This window comes from Rhincodon typus, chromosome 28 (genome assembly GCF_021869965.1).
Source record: "Rhincodon typus isolate 14 chromosome 28, sRhiTyp1.1, whole genome shotgun sequence".
NCBI lineage: Eukaryota > Metazoa > Chordata > Chondrichthyes > Orectolobiformes > Rhincodontidae > Rhincodon > Rhincodon typus.
In genome coordinates, this window is record NC_063359.1 from 34,914,187 (window position 1) to 34,933,105 (window position 18,919).

The 18,919-nt window shown below is 45.1% G+C and overlaps 1 protein-coding gene across 1 annotated transcript in view; it reads left to right on the top strand.

Annotated features, from left to right (window-relative positions):
* Positions 1-18,919, top strand: part of LOC109919681 (dynamin-1-like) — a 153,354-nt gene that overhangs the window by 124,303 nt on the left and 10,132 nt on the right. Inside the window, exons 12-14 of the mRNA XM_048613395.1 lie at positions 5,794-5,967; positions 6,707-6,948; positions 9,350-9,580. Coding sequence (XP_048469352.1) covers positions 5,794-5,967; positions 6,707-6,948; positions 9,350-9,580 — 647 coding nt within the window. The remainder of the gene's footprint in view (positions 1-5,793; positions 5,968-6,706; positions 6,949-9,349; positions 9,581-18,919) is intronic.

Consider the following 18,919-nt stretch of genomic DNA (forward strand, 5'->3'; position numbering starts at 1 on the left):
AAAGGACTGCGGATGCTGTGAATCAGGAACAAAAACAGAAGTTGCTGGAAAAGCTCAGCAGGCCTGGCAGCATCCGTGAAGGAAAGAAAAAATCAAAGTTAACGTTTCGGGTCCACAGAAGGGTCACCCGAAACGTTAGCTGTGATTTTTTTGTTTTCTTCACAGATGCTGCCAGGCCCGCTGAGCTTTTCCAGCAACTTCTGTTTTTTGTTCCTTCTTACTTCTTCCTGGGTTTGGCGGAGTGTGGAAGTACAGGGCCTGGCAGCCTCCCAGCACTTCACATAAAAGCTGCAACATCACAGGTTGAGAAACTTTATCACCACTGCGGAATCTAGCAGCAGAATCCAGTGAACCTCTCAGTTCAAGAAATGCTGGAGGATGACTAAAGACAAAGGCATGAGTGGTTCGTGTGGGGCTGTTCAATGAGTGCACATTTCTCCCTGTTTATCTCTGAGCTGTGCTCTGGGGCAGTCACTGGCTGGGAGCCTGGATTATACCATTACCCCAGTTAGCACCTTGCCAGAGATGAATGCTTAGCCCTGGAGACCCCAACTTATTGAAGCTAGATCTCCCGCTCACTGCTTCCAACATCTCCAGAGAATAATTCGCTCAATTTTTGATGATTATTTATACGAATATGAGAATGCCTTTGGGGAAAAAAAAGGCAAGGTTTTGTCAAAGCTTTTTGCCTTGCACTCATCGGAACAATTCGCAAGAAATGATGGCGTAAAGGGGAGCAATGTTTTTCTGCAAATAAAAGCAAAATAACGCAGATGCTGGAAATCTGAAACAAACCCAGAAAATGCGGGAGAAACTCAGCAGGTCTGGCAGCATCTGAGGAGAGAGAAAGAGCTAACGTTTCGAGAATGGCATGGCTTCTTCAGAATGGTGAGCAGAGTGTGCTGATTGGTTAAGCCAGTGAGCTTTTATTGGGTAGAAGCCAGTCAGCATCCACTTGCCAACCAGTTGAGCGGACGCTGAATGAATAGAGGCCACTCAGTGTTGATTTGCCAGCCAATCAGCACATTCTCCTCAGGCATTGGTATTCTTGTGAATTGTCCTGATGTGTGCACGATGAAATGCTTCAACAATCTGTGTCCTTGTTTCAGAAATAATCAAGTTCTGTACCATCAAACGATTATTTATGTATGAATATCAGTGAGGGGTGGTGGGTGGGAGCTGTTGTGATTGGTGAATACTGTTTGACAGACAATGGAGAATCATCCAATTGGGGTGATGAAGAGTCTACCCAATTTTCCTATTGGCTGAGAGAAGGCAGTGCTTTGTGATGATGGGTGCTCAATGCCGGGAAATTGGCAGCAGGACAATTGGAGGTGGAAATATTTATATCCCGCGAAGCCTCAGCCTCAGAGAAATCCCAGGAAAATACTGGCAATACTCAGCAGCTCTGGTAGGACAGGGAAATGGAGTTAACATCTCAGGTCAGTGACCTGTCGTCAGAAACAATGCCTTTTGATTGGAAGGTCACCAGTTTGGGACATTGACCTGGTTTCTGTCCACAGGCACTGCCAGACCCGGTGAGAATTTTCCGGCGTTTTCTGTCCTTGTTTCAGACTCCAGCATCTACACCATTTTGCCTTTGTAAAAATGACGCCCTTTGACACTGGGACCTTGCCTCGGCTTTTGGTGTCCCTCAGCGGTTTCCATACATGTTGTTTGGTGAGAAAAGCCTGTGTGTTGCACGTACAGTCAGAAAAATTGGTTATTCATTTGATGCCCAGGTCTTGAAGGGTGGAGATTTTGTCGTTAGAAACCAACAGTTTGGTAAAAGATGCAGGTAAGAACAAGGGAGTACTGTTTGACCTTACAAATGGAGACTAAGAAGTACAATCAATGGGTAAGATGGAAGTGAACAAGACCTGAGGCTTCGTCCATTAACAAGAGCTGAATAACTATCTGGTTGTGGCTGTGGTTTATAAGAGTGGTGTACAGACAGAGGTAATCAAAGACAAAGATAAGAAATAGGACAGTTTGGCCATTCGAACATGCTCTGCCGTTCATTAAGGTTATGCCTGATCTCCTACCTTCACTCTGCTTTCCTGACCCGTTACCTCGGGAAACAGTCCGTACAGTAGGAGAGCAGAGATTGAACATGCAGGACCTCCTGTTTTGAGCATTGGCGTCATAGAGTCAAAGAGATATACAGCACAGAAACAGACCCTTCCGTCCAACTTGTTCATGCCAACTAGATATCCTATATAAATCTAGTCCCATTTGCCAGCATTTGGCCCATATCTCTCTAAAGTCTTCCTATTCATATACTCATCCAGATGCCTTTTAAATGTTGTAATCATACCAAACTCCACCACTTCTTCTGGCAGCTTGTTCCATACTCACACCATCCTCTGCGTGAAAAAGTTGCCCTGTAAGTCCCTTTTAAACCTTTTTCCCTCAGCTTAAACCTAACCCATATCCCTCCAAACCTTTCCCTATTCATATATCCATCCAAACGTCTTTTAAATGTTGTAACTGTACCAGCCTCCACCTCTTCATCAGGAAGTTCATTCCACAGATGAGCCAGCCTCTGTGTAAAAAGTTTGCCTCGTGTCTTTTTGAAATCTTTCGTCTCTCACCTTAAAAATATGCCCCCTAGTCATGAAATCCCCCATCTTAGGGCAAAGGACACTACCATCAACTCTACCTATACCTCTCATTATTTTACAAACTTTTATGGGGTCAACCGTCAACCTCCTATGCTCCAGTAGGAAAAGTCCCAGCTTATTCAGCCTTTCTTTATAACTCAAACCTTACACACCTGGCAACATCCTGGTAAATCTCTTCTGAACCCTCTGCAGCTTAATAATATTATTCCTATAACTGGGCAACCAGAACTGGACACAGTATTCTAGAAGAGGCCTCACCAATGTCCTTTACAACCTCAACATAACGTCCCAACTCCTATACTCAAAGGACTGAGCAATAAAGGCAAGCGTGCTAAACACCTTTTTAGCCATCCTGTCTATATGTGACCCAAACTTTAAAGAATTATATACCTGTACCCCTAGGACCCTTTGTTCTACAACACTATCCAAGGCCCTATCATTAATTGTGTAAGCCCTACCCTTGTTTATTTTACCAAAATGCAATACCTCAAGTTTATCCAGATTGAACTCCATCTGCCATTTTCAGCCCATTGACCCATTTGATCGAGATCCCTTTGTAATCTTAGAAAAACCTTCTTCACTGTCTACTATGCCACCAATTTTGGTGTCATCCGCAAACTTACTAACCATGCCTTCTATATTCTCATCCAAATCATTTATATAAATGACAAACAAAAGAGGACCCAGAACCGATCCCTGTGGAACACCGCTGGTCACAGGCCTCCAGTCTGAAAAACAACCCTCCACCATTACTCTGTGTCTCCTGCTGTTAAGTCAATTATGTATCCAATTAGAGATAGTAAGAACTGCCGATGCTGGAGTCAGAGATAACACAGTGTGGAGCTGGAGGAGCACAGCGGGCCAGGCAGCAACAGAGGAGCAGGAAAGTTGACGTTTCCCGACCCGAAACGTCAACTTTCCTGCTCCTCTGATGCTGCCTGGCCTGCTGTGTTCCTCCAGCTCCACGCTGTGTTATATATGTATCCAATTGGCAAGCTCACCCTGAATCCCATGTGACCTAACTTTACTAATTAGTCTACCATGCGGAACCTTGTCAAAGGCTTTACTAAAATCCAGATAAAAGTCTACTGCTCTGCCATCGTCAATGTTTTTTGGTAACTTCCTGAAAAAACTCATTCAAGTTTATGACACATGGTTTTCCTCGCACAAAACGATGCTGACTATCCCTAATTTATTTTTTTGCCTCTCTAAATGTCCATAAATTGTATCTCTTATAATCTCCTCCAACAATTTACCCTATGGCCTCTAGTTTTGGATTCCCCTATCCTGGGGAAAAGACTATGGCTATTTACTGTCTCCATGCCCCTCATGATTTTATAAACCTCTGTAAGGTCACCCCTCAGCCTCTGTCACTCCAGGGAGAAAAGCCCCAGCCTATTCAGCCTCTCCCTATAGCTCAAACCCTCCAACCCTAGCAACATCCTTGTAAATTTTTTCTGAACCCTTTCAAGTTTCACAAGAACCCTCCTATAGCAGGGAGTCCAGAACTGCATGCAGTATTCCAATAGTGGCTTCAGGAACTGTTTATTGAAAACTTTTTTAGCGAGGGATTGTAAATATTTTGAGTAGAACCCATGATGAGATGCTGTTGTCCCATGATCTGTGCTTTGATAGTCTAAATGAACTTCTCTTGATTATGGAATTCATTCCCAAAAACTCTCGACATTGAGAAAAACATGATCTGTCCTCAGCACGGGTTGAGTTTATAATTTATTTAACTCCTAAGCAGGAAGCAAACATTTTTCAAATTAAACAATTTTTAGTAGGTGTGGCGCAGTGGCTCAGTGGTTAGCACTGCTGCCTCACCGCTCCAGGTACCTGGGTTCAGTTCCAGCCTCGGGCAACTGTCTGTGTGGAATTTGCACATTCTCCCTGGGTCTGCATGCATTTCCTCCAGGTGCTCTGGTTTCCTCCCACAGTCCAAAGATGTGCAGGCCATGCTAAATTGCCCATAGTGTCTAGGGATGTGTAGGTTAGGTGGATTACCCGTGGGAAATGTAGGTTTACAGGTATAAGGACGTGGGTCTGGGTGGGATGCTCTTTGGAGGGATGGTGTAGACTCAATGGGTCAAATGGCCTGCTTCCACATTGTAGGAATTCTATGATGTAATATTACTGAATGGCAGAATAGATTTAAATGGCCAAACTGTCCTATTTTTTCTCTTTGTTTTTGATTATTTCTGTCTGAACGCCACCTTGATAAACCACAGCCACAACCAGACAGTTATCCGGCCCTTGTTAATGGAGTAAACCTCAACTTTTGTTCACTCCCTTCCTTACCTATTGATTTTACTTCTTAGTCTCCATTTGTAAACTTTATTCCCTAGTTCCTAATTGTATCTTCTGTCAAACCGAAATTGATAATCTGACCATCCTTCAAGGCCAAGGTGTCAAATGAGTTATCATTTTTTTGACTGTAAGCACAGCATGGAGGTTATTTCTACACTAACAACATGCATGGGAACCACTGAGGAACACGAGAAGCCTAGGGAAGGCCCCAGTGATGAAGGGCACCCTCTGTCTTTTAGAAGATGGTGAGGAAAGAAAGTTGGCTCCCTTTAGATTGAGACACATTTTCAAACTTCGGGGTGTGAGCTCTGTGTTTTGACATTTCAGTTTTCAATCTGCTGCTGTATTTTTGCTGCAATAGCGCAGTTTTCTGTCGTATATTGGCATTTCGATAATAGAAACTCTGTGTGATGTTTTCCAGCCATTTGGAGTGGTCATGAAGGTTGGGGAAATGGGTTTGGTTGGGCTAAAGGAGTGAGTACGTTGCTGGAAGAGTGTTAGTATTTTGCAGGGGTGAGGGAACTCCTGGCTAATGAGAATACTTTTTGGGAGGCTCTACGAAAACGTAGAGGTAATCTCTCAGTCTCTTGCCCAGAAGGCTTTGGAGCTGCCAGCTTTTTAAAACATCTTGGCTGGACACCAAATCACCGAGATGCTTTTCGAAGTTATTTCGGTGCCGTAGTCTGATCTGAACCGTGTCCCTGGAGAAGTACATCTGCCAGTTGTGGAGACTGTTGTGTTGAGTGGCCTTTCATAGAGAGAGTGCATGGGGGTGTCTTGAGGCTTTTGGGTAACCGTAGAGTTTCCCTGAAAGATTTTCAGGTGATGATTCGGTTCCTTTTCCATTCACAATGAGCAGCAAAGTGAGAATGAAGAGAACGGAGCTGGGGACAACTTCATGCACTCAATGGACCCTCAGCTGGAGAGGCAGGTGGAAACCATCCGAAACCTGGTGGACTCGTACATGGGAATTGTGAACAAGACCATCCGGGACCTCATGCCCAAGACTATCATGCATCTCATGATCATTAATGTAAGTACAGAACTCGGCTTCCTCTTTCTGAGTGTGTTCTGTTGGAGCACAGCCAACTCTCTTATTGGCTGGTCCTACACTGAGGTGGGACTTTCTGACTCAATTGGAAGCCAGTCCCACCTCCAATCCACTCGCGGTCCATCAATTGGCCGTTAGATGGGTGAGCTTGCAACTGGATATATAATTGGCTTAACGGCTGGAGACAGAGAGTAATGGTGGAGGGTTGTTTTTTGGACTGGAGGCCTGTGACCAGCGGTCAGTGTTTCACACTGTGACCACCAACAACGTCCCCAAACTCCCTCCCCACTCTGGGATAAATAAGATCAGCCTCGGGTCACAGCTGGTACTGGGTCACTCTGTCCAGAAGTCGAGCCAACAGCAGGAAGGGCTGGTCTTTGCCTCTGGATATACCCCCACTATGAGAAAGTCCGTTTTGATTTCGGGGATGTGGAGAGGTGCCGTCTTTCATTTCTCCCTAAGCAGTGGGATGGATCCTGCACAATGCTTGCTCAGGCTTTATTGATTCCAGCAGGAGCGGCTGCTTTGGTCTGGGGTGGGGTTGGGGGGTGTGACCCGGTGTTCACATGGGATGCCCTGGTCTGAGGCCTGGACCCATTTCTTAGAGGGGTCAAGCCCCATTTTGTGTTCCAGATGGGTGCCCCTCGCGTTATTTATAGAAGGGATTAAAGCTCGGTTCAGGACTAATGGCAATCCTTTTCTCTTCGCTTCTCCACCACAGACGAAAGACTTCATCCAGTCCGAGCTCCTGGCCCAACTGTACTCGTGCGCAGACCAGAACATTCTGATGGAGGAGTCTCCAGAGCAAGCCCAGCGCCGTGAGGAAATGCTGAGAATGTACCACGCCCTGAAAGAGGCCTTAAATATCATCGGTGACATCAACACCACGACCACCAGCACCCCTCTACCACCACCTGTGGACGACTCCTGGCTGGGAGTCAGGGATATCCCATCTGGGCGAAGGTTAGTGGACTGGAGTTCCTACACGTTCTATACATGTGGGTAGCACAGTGGCTCAGCAGTTAACCCTGCTGCCTCACAGTGCCAGGGCACCGGGTTCGATTCCACCCTCAGGTGTCCGTCTGTGTACATTCTCCCCGTGTCCGTGTGGGTTTCCTCCGGGTGCTCCAGTTTCCTCCCACAGTCCAAAGATGTGCAGGTTAGGGTGGATTGGCCATGCTAAATTGCCCGTGATGCGCAGGCTAAGTGGGTTAGCCATGGGATATGCAGGGTTATGGGGATGGAGCAGGGGTGTCTGGGTGAGTTGCTCTTTGGAGGGTTGGTGCAGACTTGATGGGCCTAATGGTGGAAAGAGGGATTCGATGTCAACTTGCCTGTGTCATGACCTGCTGCCAAGTTATTGGCAGTCACTGTAACCTGCCTGCTCGTTGGGAAATGGAGGCCATGTGCAGGGCTGGTTTTATACCCTATCTGAATCCACTTTCCATTGAAATCCTGCTCATGTGAGCTTAAGTAGGCTATTCAGCCTGCTTCCCCTCAGATTCACTTTCTCATTGACACCCCTGTCCCTGAAAGGTCAAAACACTGTCAATTTTAGTTTTCAATATAATCAATGGTCCAGAATCCTCTGGGGCAGACAATTTCAAACATACACACACACACACACACACACACCCCCAGGTCTGGCAGCATCAGTGGAGAGAAATCAGAGTTAACGTTTCGCGTCTGGTGACCCTTCCTCCGAACAGATGGTGAATTCTATGCTTAGGCCATCAGGCACTGGTTTCAAAATCTCCCCTCCTGCCCCGGCCTCATCCCATGTGCAACCCTCCCTCTCATCCCCGCCTCCTTGACCTGCCACTTCCAGTTGATCTCCTTCCTCACCTATCCGCCCCATCCTTCCCATTGACCAATCCCCACTACTCCCTACCTGCATCCACTTATTGCCATCCCACCTACCTTGCCCCAGCCCCACCCCCTTCCCTCTATTTATTTTCCAGCTCCCTTCCCCCTCCCCAGTCCTGATGAAGGGTCCTGACGCAAAACGCCGACTCTCCTGTTCCTCTGATGCTGCCTGACCTGCTGTGTTCCTCCAGCTCCACACTGTATCGACTCTGACTACAGCATCGGCAGTTCTTGCTATCACCATGAAGGAATCTCCTTCTCAATATCTCCCCTCACCCATTGCGTGGTGACCTTCAGGTTAAACCACTAGTTGTCTCTCTCTCTCTCACTCTCTCTAATGAGTGGCTGTCTGGGATTATAGCAACTTCACTTTATTGTCGAAAAGAATAACACCATTTGTCACCTCATTGCCCAGGTCTTTAACCCGTGCATATCACTTTGCAGCCTCTTTGTATCCTCCTCATGGCTTACATTGCTGTCTAGCTTTGTATTATCAGCAAACTAGAATCCATTCAGCTTTCTTTCTTCATCTAAGACATTATTATAGATTGTAAATAGCTGAGGCCCCAGCACTGATGTCTGTGACATTTCATTAGTTGGAGTCTGCCAACCAATCCCCTTTGCGTGCTAATGTATTATCTTCACATTTACATGCTGTTGTCTTCTCACACAGCATCTCTCTGCTCAGTAACTTCTGTTAGCTCTGTGTCTCCCATTGTGGAATTCTCAATCTAGTGTTTAAAAGTCTTCGCTCTTCTCTATGTTGAGGAAGTGATGGCCTAGTGGTATTATTGCTGGACTGTTAAGCCAGAAACCCAAGGAGTGTTCTGGTAACCTGGGTTCAAATCCTGACAAGGGAGAATTTGTATTTAATTAAAAATCTAATGTTGACCATTGTTAATTGTTTGGGTTGGTGTTGTGGGGGGTGCAGGTGATGGTGGAAACATTTGGCTCTGGTCTACATATGACTCCTATCTGCTTTCTGGGCAATAAATGCTGACTTTAAACAAAAATCTCTGCAACTTTCTCTGGCTGATGAGTCATTCTGACTTCTGTATGTATCTCCTAACCATTAGAGCTCTAGCCTTGCCTACTAAAGAGTACTATGGCTAACCCACCAAACCTGTACACTGTAGGACAAATTATCTAGCCTACACATCTTTGGACTGTGGGAGGAAACTGGAGCACCCGGAAGAAACCCACGCAGGCACAGGGAGAATGTGCAAACTCCACAGAGAGTCGTCCAAGGGTGAAATCAAACCTGGGACCCTGGCGCTGTGAGGCAGCAGTGCTAACCACTGTGCTATCCATGCATAAAGTAGTTGATGCTGGGACCATTGCGAATCACAAGAAAAGAAATGGACTTATAAGGGGCATGTGTAGCTCTGCGATTTAACTCTGAAGGCCTTCATCTGTACTATGATCTCCTGCGGTCCTTTGTTGATTGGCTGTGATTCATAAAGTCTTATAGAATTCCTTTGTTTTTTTTTGCTCCTAGATCTCCAACCTCAAGTCCTACACCCCAGAGGAGAGCTCCAGCAGTTCCTCCAGTCAGACCTCTGTCCCGTGGCCCTGCACCAGGACCTCCCCCACCCGCTGGCCCCCCTCCTCAAGGACCCCCGGGTAGCGCCCCACCAATTCCCTCTCGCCCCGGTGCCTCTCCAGATCCTTTTGGGGCTCCACCTCAAGTTCCCTCCAGGCCCAACCGGGCTCCTCCTGGTGTCCCCAGGTAAGTCACCTTCGGATCGGGAATGAGTTACGTTCCAAGGGAAGAGAGGGGGAGGTTGTGGTGATCAGAAAGGCCAGTTTGGACAAAGACATCAGTCATGCGAATCCTCCTCTGTAATCAGTGGCCAGCACTTTTTCTTTCAAAAATATACTTTATTCATAAAAATATCTTTGTATATGCAGTCACTGAAGCAGTTTGGTTCTGTGCAGTAGCATATGAAGAAACAAACAAACACTGGAGTTTGACTCTGTCCAACAAACAAACCTAAGGCATTTCTTACTTGTACAAGATTATATTTGCATTTATTTGAGGCATTGGGAGGTCCCAATAACTGAACGGACCCCCATTTAACTTTGGCAGAGAAAACTTAAACAGTGGTCTTTCCCCTCAGTGGCCAGCATACTTAGATGAGACAAGAGTGAGTTGCAATCAGCACTGCTCTTGTGCACCCTACTCAAACCAAGTTCCGCTTTATGTCCTTGTAATTTAGTCTTTGTTAGCTACTGCTAGTCAACAGTAGCTGAACAGCTCAATATTATTCAGAGTAGGCTAGTGAACAAACTGCTCTTTTTGTCTCTTCAGTCTTTTAGGAATTCAGACCCTCTTAGAGTTATCAAGCAAATTCTTCCGATTGGCCGGTGCACAGTCACTGACCTCATTCTTTTATCAATTGAAGAGGTGTGTCATGGCATTTTAAAGGAGTCGGGAAGGAAAAGGTGCTCGTAACCAAGGAAAAGGTGCTAGTAAAACTGATTGGCCTGAAGGTGGACAAATCACCTGGACCAGATGGACTCCACCCCAGAGTTCTAAAGGAGATAGCTGAAGAGATAGTGGAAGCGTTAGTGATGATCTTTCAGGAATCAATAGAGTCTGGGAGGGTCCCAGAGCACTGGAAAATTTCTAACGTGATACCCTTGTTTAAAATTACAGGCCGATTAGCCTAACCTTGGTCATGGGTAAGATTTTGGAATCCATTGTAAAGGATGAGATTTCTGAATATTTGGAAGTGTATAGTAAAATAGGGCAAACTCAGCATGGTTTCATCAAGGGGAGGTCATGCCTAACAAATCTGCTAGAATTCTTTGAGGAAGTAACGAGCAGGGTAGACCAAGGAGAGCCAATGGGTGTTATCTACCTGGACTTCAAGAAGGCCTTTGATAAGGCGCCACACAGGAGGCTGCTGAGTAAGATAAGGGCACACGGTGTTAGAGGCAAGCTGCTAGCATGGAGAGAAGATTGGATCTCTGGCAGAAAGCAAAGACTGGGGATAAAGGATGGTAGCCAGTGACAAGTGGTGTTCCACAAGGATCAGTGTTGGGACCACAACTTTTCACTTTGTACATTAATGATCTAGATGAAGGAACTGTGGGCATTCTGGCTAAGTTTGCAGATGATACAAAGATAGGTGGAGGGACAGGTAGTATTGAGGAGGTGGGGAGGCTGCAGAAGGATTTGGACAGGTTAGGAGAGTAGGCAAAGAAGTGGCAGATGGAACACAATGTGAGAAAGTGTGAAGTCATGCACTTTGGTAAGGAGAATAGAAGCATGGACTATTTTCTAAATGGGGAGAAAATTCAGAAGTCTGAAGTGCAAAGAGACTTGGGAGTTCTAGTCCAGGATTCTCTCAAGGTCAACTTGCAGGTTGAGTCAGTAGTCCGGAAGGCAAGTGCAATGTTGGCATTTATTTTGAGAAGACTTGAATATAAAAGCAGGAATGTACTTCTGAGGCTTTATAAGGCTCTGGTCACGCCACATTTGGAGTATTGTGCGTAGTTTTGGGTCCCATGTCTCAGGAAGGATGTACTGGCCCTTGAGCGGGTTCAGAGGAAGTTCACAAGAATGGTCCCAGGAATGGAAAGCTTAACATATGAGGAACGTTTGAGGACTCTGGGCCTATACTCATTGGAGTTTAGAAGGATGAGGGGGGATCTAATTGAAACTTACAGAATACTGAATGGCCTGGACAGAGTAGATGTTGGGAAGATGCTTCCATTGGTAGGAGAGACTAGGACCCAAGGGCACAGCCTTATAGTAAAGCCAAGACCTTTTAGAATGGGGTTAAGGAGAAACTTCTTCAGCCAGAGAGTGGTGAATCTATGGCATTCAGTGCCACAGAAGGCTGTGGAGGCCAGGTCATTGAGTACATTTAAGACTGAGGTAGATAGGTTCTTGATTATGAAGGGGATTAAGGGTTACGGGGAGAAAGCAGGAGAATGGGGTTGAGGAACTTATCAGCCATGATTGAATGGCGGAGCAGACTCGATGGGCCGAATGGCCTAATTTCTGCTCATATGGTCTTATAGAAAGGAATAGACAAACACAAGGTAGATACAGTTTAGGGTGAGCGCTCATTCCAAGTTACTGAGCTCACCCAGAAAGGCAAGGCTGTTTCCCCTCATCTCTTAATACCTGCCTTACCCTAATCCCATCCAATTATAATTGTAGCATCAAACTGTATCCCTTGAGTATTTGAGTATGGACTACTTTGACCCCATTTTTCCAAGCAGGTATTGTACAGGATCAGGTGGAATATTGAATTTACATCTGGCCAATATTGCTTTATATTGAATTCAATGGAAGGTTCAGTAAGGTAGGATGTGGAACAGTCCTGTTCCCATCAGTCACATTATAAATCTCTTTTGGCAGTGCTAATTTCCTTGAATGTTCCCTCCCAAGGTGAAGGCCTTCCTGCCATTAGGAAGTTCAAATCTGTCCACCAGCTTGAAGCTGAAATTTGTTTAAGTATCCCACAGCTGTAGTTTATTTAAAGTTCCAGATATGTCTGCTCAGGTCTATTGTGTCCTAAAAAGCTAACCACAAGATTTTGACCAAACTGGTGATTAAAGACTGCTGTGAGTGACTGAGAGATCTACGAAAAGGTGACAGAAATTCTACCAAGTAGCTACGAGCTGTCAAGGAGGGAGGCAAAGAAGTGACATTGGGTGGATTAGCATTGACTAGCCATGGGTGAGGACCTCAATATTCAGATCTGCAACATGCAATGCACCAAATGTTTGTCTCCAGTCGTGTGGATGGAATAGCGATTCTATTACGAGGCTGATTTGCATCACCTCCCAATTGTTTGTTCCTGCTTTCAGTGTCTGGTTTCCTGGCCAATATTTAGCCCTCGACTAAGATTATCTAATTAGTTACACTGTGATGTTTGCGGGAGCTGGCTGTGTATAAATGGATTGCGACATTTTCTGACATTGCAATAGCAATTACATAAAGTCACATTAAGGCATCCTGGATAGGTGAAAGGTGCTATATAAATGCAGCTCTTTTGTGTCTCTCTCGTTTTCCACGTTGTTAAATGTCTTACTAAATTTATAACATAAAACATTTATGACGTGTTTCCATCAGAGTCAGAGGAACGGAGATTGACGAATACGAGTGAAAATATTGTTCCTTTGTTTTCAGATGCTGACACAGCCAACCTGTGTATTTTCACTATTTTTATTCCTAAATTTTGGGGTAACGGTAGAACAGTGGTATTGACACTGGAGTAGTCATCCAGGGGCCCATGTTAATGCTCTGGGCCTTGGCAGCCAGTAGAATTTCAGTTCAGTTCATTGAATCTGGAAACGAAAGCTTGTCACAGAAATGTTGACCATAAGTGTTGACTGTCTGTTTCACTCATGTCTATCACCCCTCACTGCAGCATTTGCTGGAAGTCAAGCCCCCTTATTCCCTGAGCCGCCACGAAATGTAAAGATTTTTATCGAAACTCCCCGATTTACCTGTTTTTTTAAGACCCAGGTTGACAGAAAGCATTGTCCAGCTATCTGTACCTAAGAAGAACTGCTATTTATTACATGAAATAACTATGCAGAGGCTGGTACTCTGTCCCCAAGTCATCCTTTTTTGATATGTGCACAGTACACTGGCTGTGGTGAGCTATCTCAGAGTTAGTCCCTGAAATCAGGAGACTCTCTGAATCCACTTCCTTTTTATTTAATTTTTTTTCATTGTTTTTCTTTTTTTTTCGGTCCCTGAAGTGAGAGGATGCTGAATCCCTTGTTTCTATTGCTCAGCCAGGGATGCCTGACTGGCCCAGGTTAACAACCCCAATCAAGGATCTCAATCAATAAGATCCACCTGGTTCCAATCACTACAAATAAACAGATTCTAGCTACAGGTAAATGACTGTGAACTGTCAACATATAACTCTCGAGTTAAACTCTAAACTACTTGTAAACACTTTCTACAGACGCATACGCAGACAGAGACTTGCATCAGTGTGTTGGGTGGAGGGAAAGCGTGAAAAGGGAGTTCAACTGTTCTTTCCACAGGGTTTGCTGAGATGATTGTTTTCCTCGCCAGCACTTGCTGCTCCTTGTCCTCTCATCTCCATGTACTTTTCACTTCCTTGCAAGAGGCATAGAGCAGCTGGTTCAGAAATTATAAAGTCTCTGACTTCTTGGTTAAAAGCAAGCTTACAGAAACTGGTAAGGGAAAATAAACTGGCCTCCTTCAGGCTTTAGGTTTTTTTTAACTGTAGGTAGACACACAACACACCACCACTCCTTCCAGTCGTCCAAAGGCTTCTGGCTATATTATTCATATCCACAAGCTGATTGGCTGCCCAGGAGCCAATCACATTGCTGTTGGCAGGCGGATGGCCTTTGTCATTAACAACTCCATAGACCAATCAGCTACTTCTTGCTGGCCGAATCTCACTTTGTACACACCCCATGGTGCCACATCTTTAAACGCCTTCCCAGTTGGCTGGACAAAGCAGCAGCGTAAACACCACTTACAATAAGTTTCAGTAACTTGCTTTTTAAAGTTTAGCAATCACTTCTACCAAGCTTTTTTTAAACAAAAATAGTTCTCCCATTTCAATCTGCAATCAAAAATGCAGAAAAATAACAAAAAGATACAGCCTTTGTATGTCTGTTAAGGAAGGAAATCTCGCTTCCTCACCCAGTCTGTCCTACATGTGAGTCCAAACCCACACAGCAATGCAGTTGACTCTGAAATGGCCTAGCAAGCCACTTAGTTCAAAGGCAATTAAAGATGGACTGTAAATGCTGGCCTTGCTAGTGACACTCACGTCTCATGAAAGATTAACACCAGAAGACCAGAGGAAATAGGAACAGGAGTAGACCATTTGGCCCTTCAAGGTTGCTCCACCATTCCATAGGATCATGGCTGATCCAACATTCATCATGTACTTCTCTGCAGCTTCCTTGTCACCTTTGAATACCCCGGCTGGTCAAGAATCTAACTCAGCCTTAAATATACAAAAGGCCTCTGCCCCCACAGCTCTCTGGGGCAAGTCCAAAGACTCTCAACCCTCAAAGAGAAGAAATTCTTCCTCATCTCAGTCATAAATTGACATGTCTTAATTCTGAAACTGAGCCCTCTGGTCCTAGAGAAAGAGACATTTCAGCATGTCCCATCCACTTTGCTCCACATTTCATTGGGAATCTTCTTTTTCCAATGATATGTTGTTGTTGAAATGTTCTGAGACAACATGGCTCCCGTTATCGAAGCATTGCCTCTCCCCTACCTTGATCAGTAGGAGAGGGCAAAGATTCTGATATCAGGCCAGGAGGGGCAGCGATTGTGTTTCCAAAGACCAGCTACCACAGAGCTATAGAATTATAATAGAAAGAATTTATAGAATCATAGAGCAAGCAAACAGACACTTCAGACCAACCCATCCATGCCAACCAGGGTTCCAAACTGAACTAGTCCCATTTGCCTGTGTTTGGCTCATATCCCTCTAAACCTTTTCTATCCATGTACCTGTCCAAATGGCTTTTAAATGTTGTAATTGTACCAGCCTCTACCACTTCCTCTGGCAGTTCGTTCCATGTACGCACCACCTTCTGTGTGGAAAAAGTTGCCTCTTCAGGTCCCTTTTAAATCTTTCCCCTCTCACCTTAAAGCTGTGTCCTCTAGTTTTGACTCCCCAACCTTGGGGAAGATCATGACCCTGGAACATCCCGAGCTGCCACCAACCAATCCAGCAATAGATTACTTGCTAATTGATTAAGTAGGAGGTGACTCTGAAGTAAGATAAGGATAATGTCACCATAGTCTTACCAAACCATTGGGCTGCTCTCTCATTGGCGAGAGACGCAACTCATGGTGGTTTAAGCTGAGGGTCACCCCAACTCAGGTGAGAATTCTGAAATTCTAAATTTAAAGCCCTGTCCTAAAATCTTGTCGGATTATTCTCTCCATCTATTTAAAATAAGACTTTTGCTAATGCATCACCAAACATGAAATCCCAGGGTGGCATTCCAGTGAAATACACCTTTGAAGTGTAATAATTATTGTAATATAAGAATGACACACAGCATGTCAGTTTGTGCTTTCAGATGATCTTTTCAATTGTGGGTGGCACGGTGGCTCAGTGGTTACACTGCTGCCTCACAGTGCTAGGGACCCAGGTTTGATACCAGCCTCGGGTGACTGTCTGTGTGGAGTTTGCACATTCTCCCTCTGTCTGTGTGCGTTTCCTTCCTCAGTGCAAAGGTGTGCAGGTTAGGGTGGATTGGCCATGCTAAATTACCCATAGCGTGCAGGCCAGGTAGGTTAGCCATGGGAAATGCATGGATAGGGTTGGTTCTTGGTGAAACGTACTTTCCTGTCTCATCACCTTGTTTGTCTCCCTCTGGTTGTGACCTATTTTTCTGTTCCAATCTAGAATGTGAGGTTATAGCTTTAGGATGTGGGGTATGAGATTTAAAACAGAGATGAGGATGAATCAGGAACAAAAACAGAAGTTGCTGGAAAAGCTCAGCAGGTCTGGCAGCATCAGTGAAGCATCACCGGACCTGAAATGTTAACTCTGATTTTCTTCTTCACAGATACTGTCAGACCTGCTGAGCTTTTCCAGCAACTTCTGTTTTTTCTCCTGATTTACAGCATCCGCAGTTCTTTCGGTTTTTATTGAAGATGAATTACTTCCCTCAAAGGGTCATAAATCTGTGGAACTCACTAGCCCAGGGTGCAGCGGATGTTGGGACATTGATCAACTTTAATAAGGAGATAGACGGGTTTTTAATTAGTAACGGGTTATAGGGAGTGGGCAGGAAAGTGCAGTTGAGGCCGAAATGAGATCAGCCATGATTGTATTAATTGGAAAAGCAAGCTCGAGTACTGAACTTGCCCATTCCTGCTCCTGGTTCTTACGCTTTTAATCTCTCTCTTTCCAGTCTAATTGCGTGTTTCAGGCGAGTTGTGTTTCTTTCTTCCTATCTATGTATATATATGTGTGTGCATCTGTCACTCCAGTTGCCTTGTCTAACCGTCTGGATCTGTGTAGCCGTCTGTGTCTGCTATCTAGCTGTCTGTATGTTTGACTGTCTAGCTGTTTTTTTCTTTTCCTGTTCCTTTTCATGAGATGTTGCCTTTTTCTGCAGTCTGTGTCTCATTGTCTGCAAGTGTGTCTCCAATCTTTTGTCAAGCCCCTTCCTATAAAGTTTAGCATCTAATGGGTGTGTGGAATCTGAAGGCATAAAGGTTTTTATAACCTACCTGGGGTAGAAGTGCCTCTGGTGAACTGGGTGTGCGCGTGGCTGGGTCTGCTAAAGGCGGAAACAGCAGTCTGGTCTGTACAACCCCATTCACCGTGGAACCACAGAGAAACAGTAAAACCATTCACAAGCCCGAGAGGAACCAACTCACATTCCTGACCATCAGTTGAAATCTCTCCTTTATTTCCTCTTCGAAGGTTTTCTCTGGAGGCTGGGTATAATATTGGTGAGTGCGTTAGTGATGTGACTCTATGGGGATCAGATTAATGAAAGAGTAAGTTTGGCAACAACAACTCGCATTTATGTAGTACCTTTAATGCAGCAAAATAAAAAGGATCGGGCACTTCACAGGAGCACACTCCCCCCAAAAATGTGATCCCAAACCACCCAAGGGGGAATTCAGAAAAGTAACTAAATACTTGGTTAGAGAGGAATGTTTTAAGGAATGTCTTAAAGGTGGAGAGAAGATCAAGGAGAAATGATTAGGAAGGGAATTATGGCACATATAGCTGGAGGGAATGACTGCCCCAATGCCAGAGTGATGGAAATCAGGAATGTACAAGGGGTATGAAATGAACATTATTATCGTTAGACTATTAATACAGAGACCCAGGTTCAAATCCCACCCAGACGGATTGTGGAAGTGAATTCATTAAAAATCTGGAATTAGGAGTCTCATGATGACGATTCCTGATTGCAATGAGAACACGAAGTAAAAACCAAAAGAACTGCGGATGCTGTAAATCAGGAACAAAAACAGAAGTTGCTGGAAAAGCTCAGCAGCTCTGGCAGCATCTGTGAAGGGAAAAAACAGAGTTAACTTTTCGGGTCCGGTGACCCTTCCTCAGAACCGAAATGTTAACTCTGTTTTCTCCTTCACAGATGCTGCCAGACCTGCTGAGCTTTTCCAGCAACTTTGTTTTTGTGTGTGCAATGAGAACACTTACTGGTTCACCAATGCCCTTTAGGGAAGAAATCTGCCATCCTTACCTGGTCTGGCCTACATGTGACTCCAGACCCACAGCAATGTGGTTGACTCTTAACTCCCCCCTGGGTGATGAGGATCAGGCAATAAATGCTGGCCTGGCCAGCGATGCCCACATTTTATCAATGAGTCAAGAAAAATATGTAAAACGATGGTCTTGGAGGTGGCAAAGGCTTGTATTCACCCTTGTCTAAGGCCAGCGATAATTTTGTGGAAATTAAGTAAGATAAAGGTAAAGTTACTGTCGTCCCACTCTCCCATTAGAGAGAGGTAACACTGATGGTGGTTTAACCTGAGGGTCACCATGCCTCAGGTGAGGGGTAACCTCAGCTAGTGTAGAAATTGAACTCACACTGTTAGCATCACACCCTATCAGACACCAGCCATCCAGCCAACAGACCAAACCAAACCCCACAAGTGCCAGTACGAGTCATGATTTCAACACAGCCCGCATGAGGGGGTAAAGAAAGAGAGTACAACTGGGAAGAGCATTGACCTTCTTGTAGCTCCTCTATATGCAAACCGCACTTGGACATAGCGATGCACCAGTGATCCTGGCTCGTAATAACAGCTTGAAGCATCGCATGACTCACTCACTTTTTGGATGAATGATAAATCATGACTCAATGTTAAATTTGATTAAACTTGGCTGCGTAGTGATTAAACTTGGCTGCGTACTGTCGCAGCTGCCTCAGTTACTGAGCTAAGGTGCCTCAGTTAATGAAATGAGGAGTCAAGGTGCCTCAGTGACTGAGTGAGATATGGAGTGAAGGTGCCTCAGTGACTGAGTGAGATATGGAGTAAAGGTCTCTCGGTGACTGAGTGAGATATGGAGTGAAGGTGCCTCAGTGACTGAGTGAG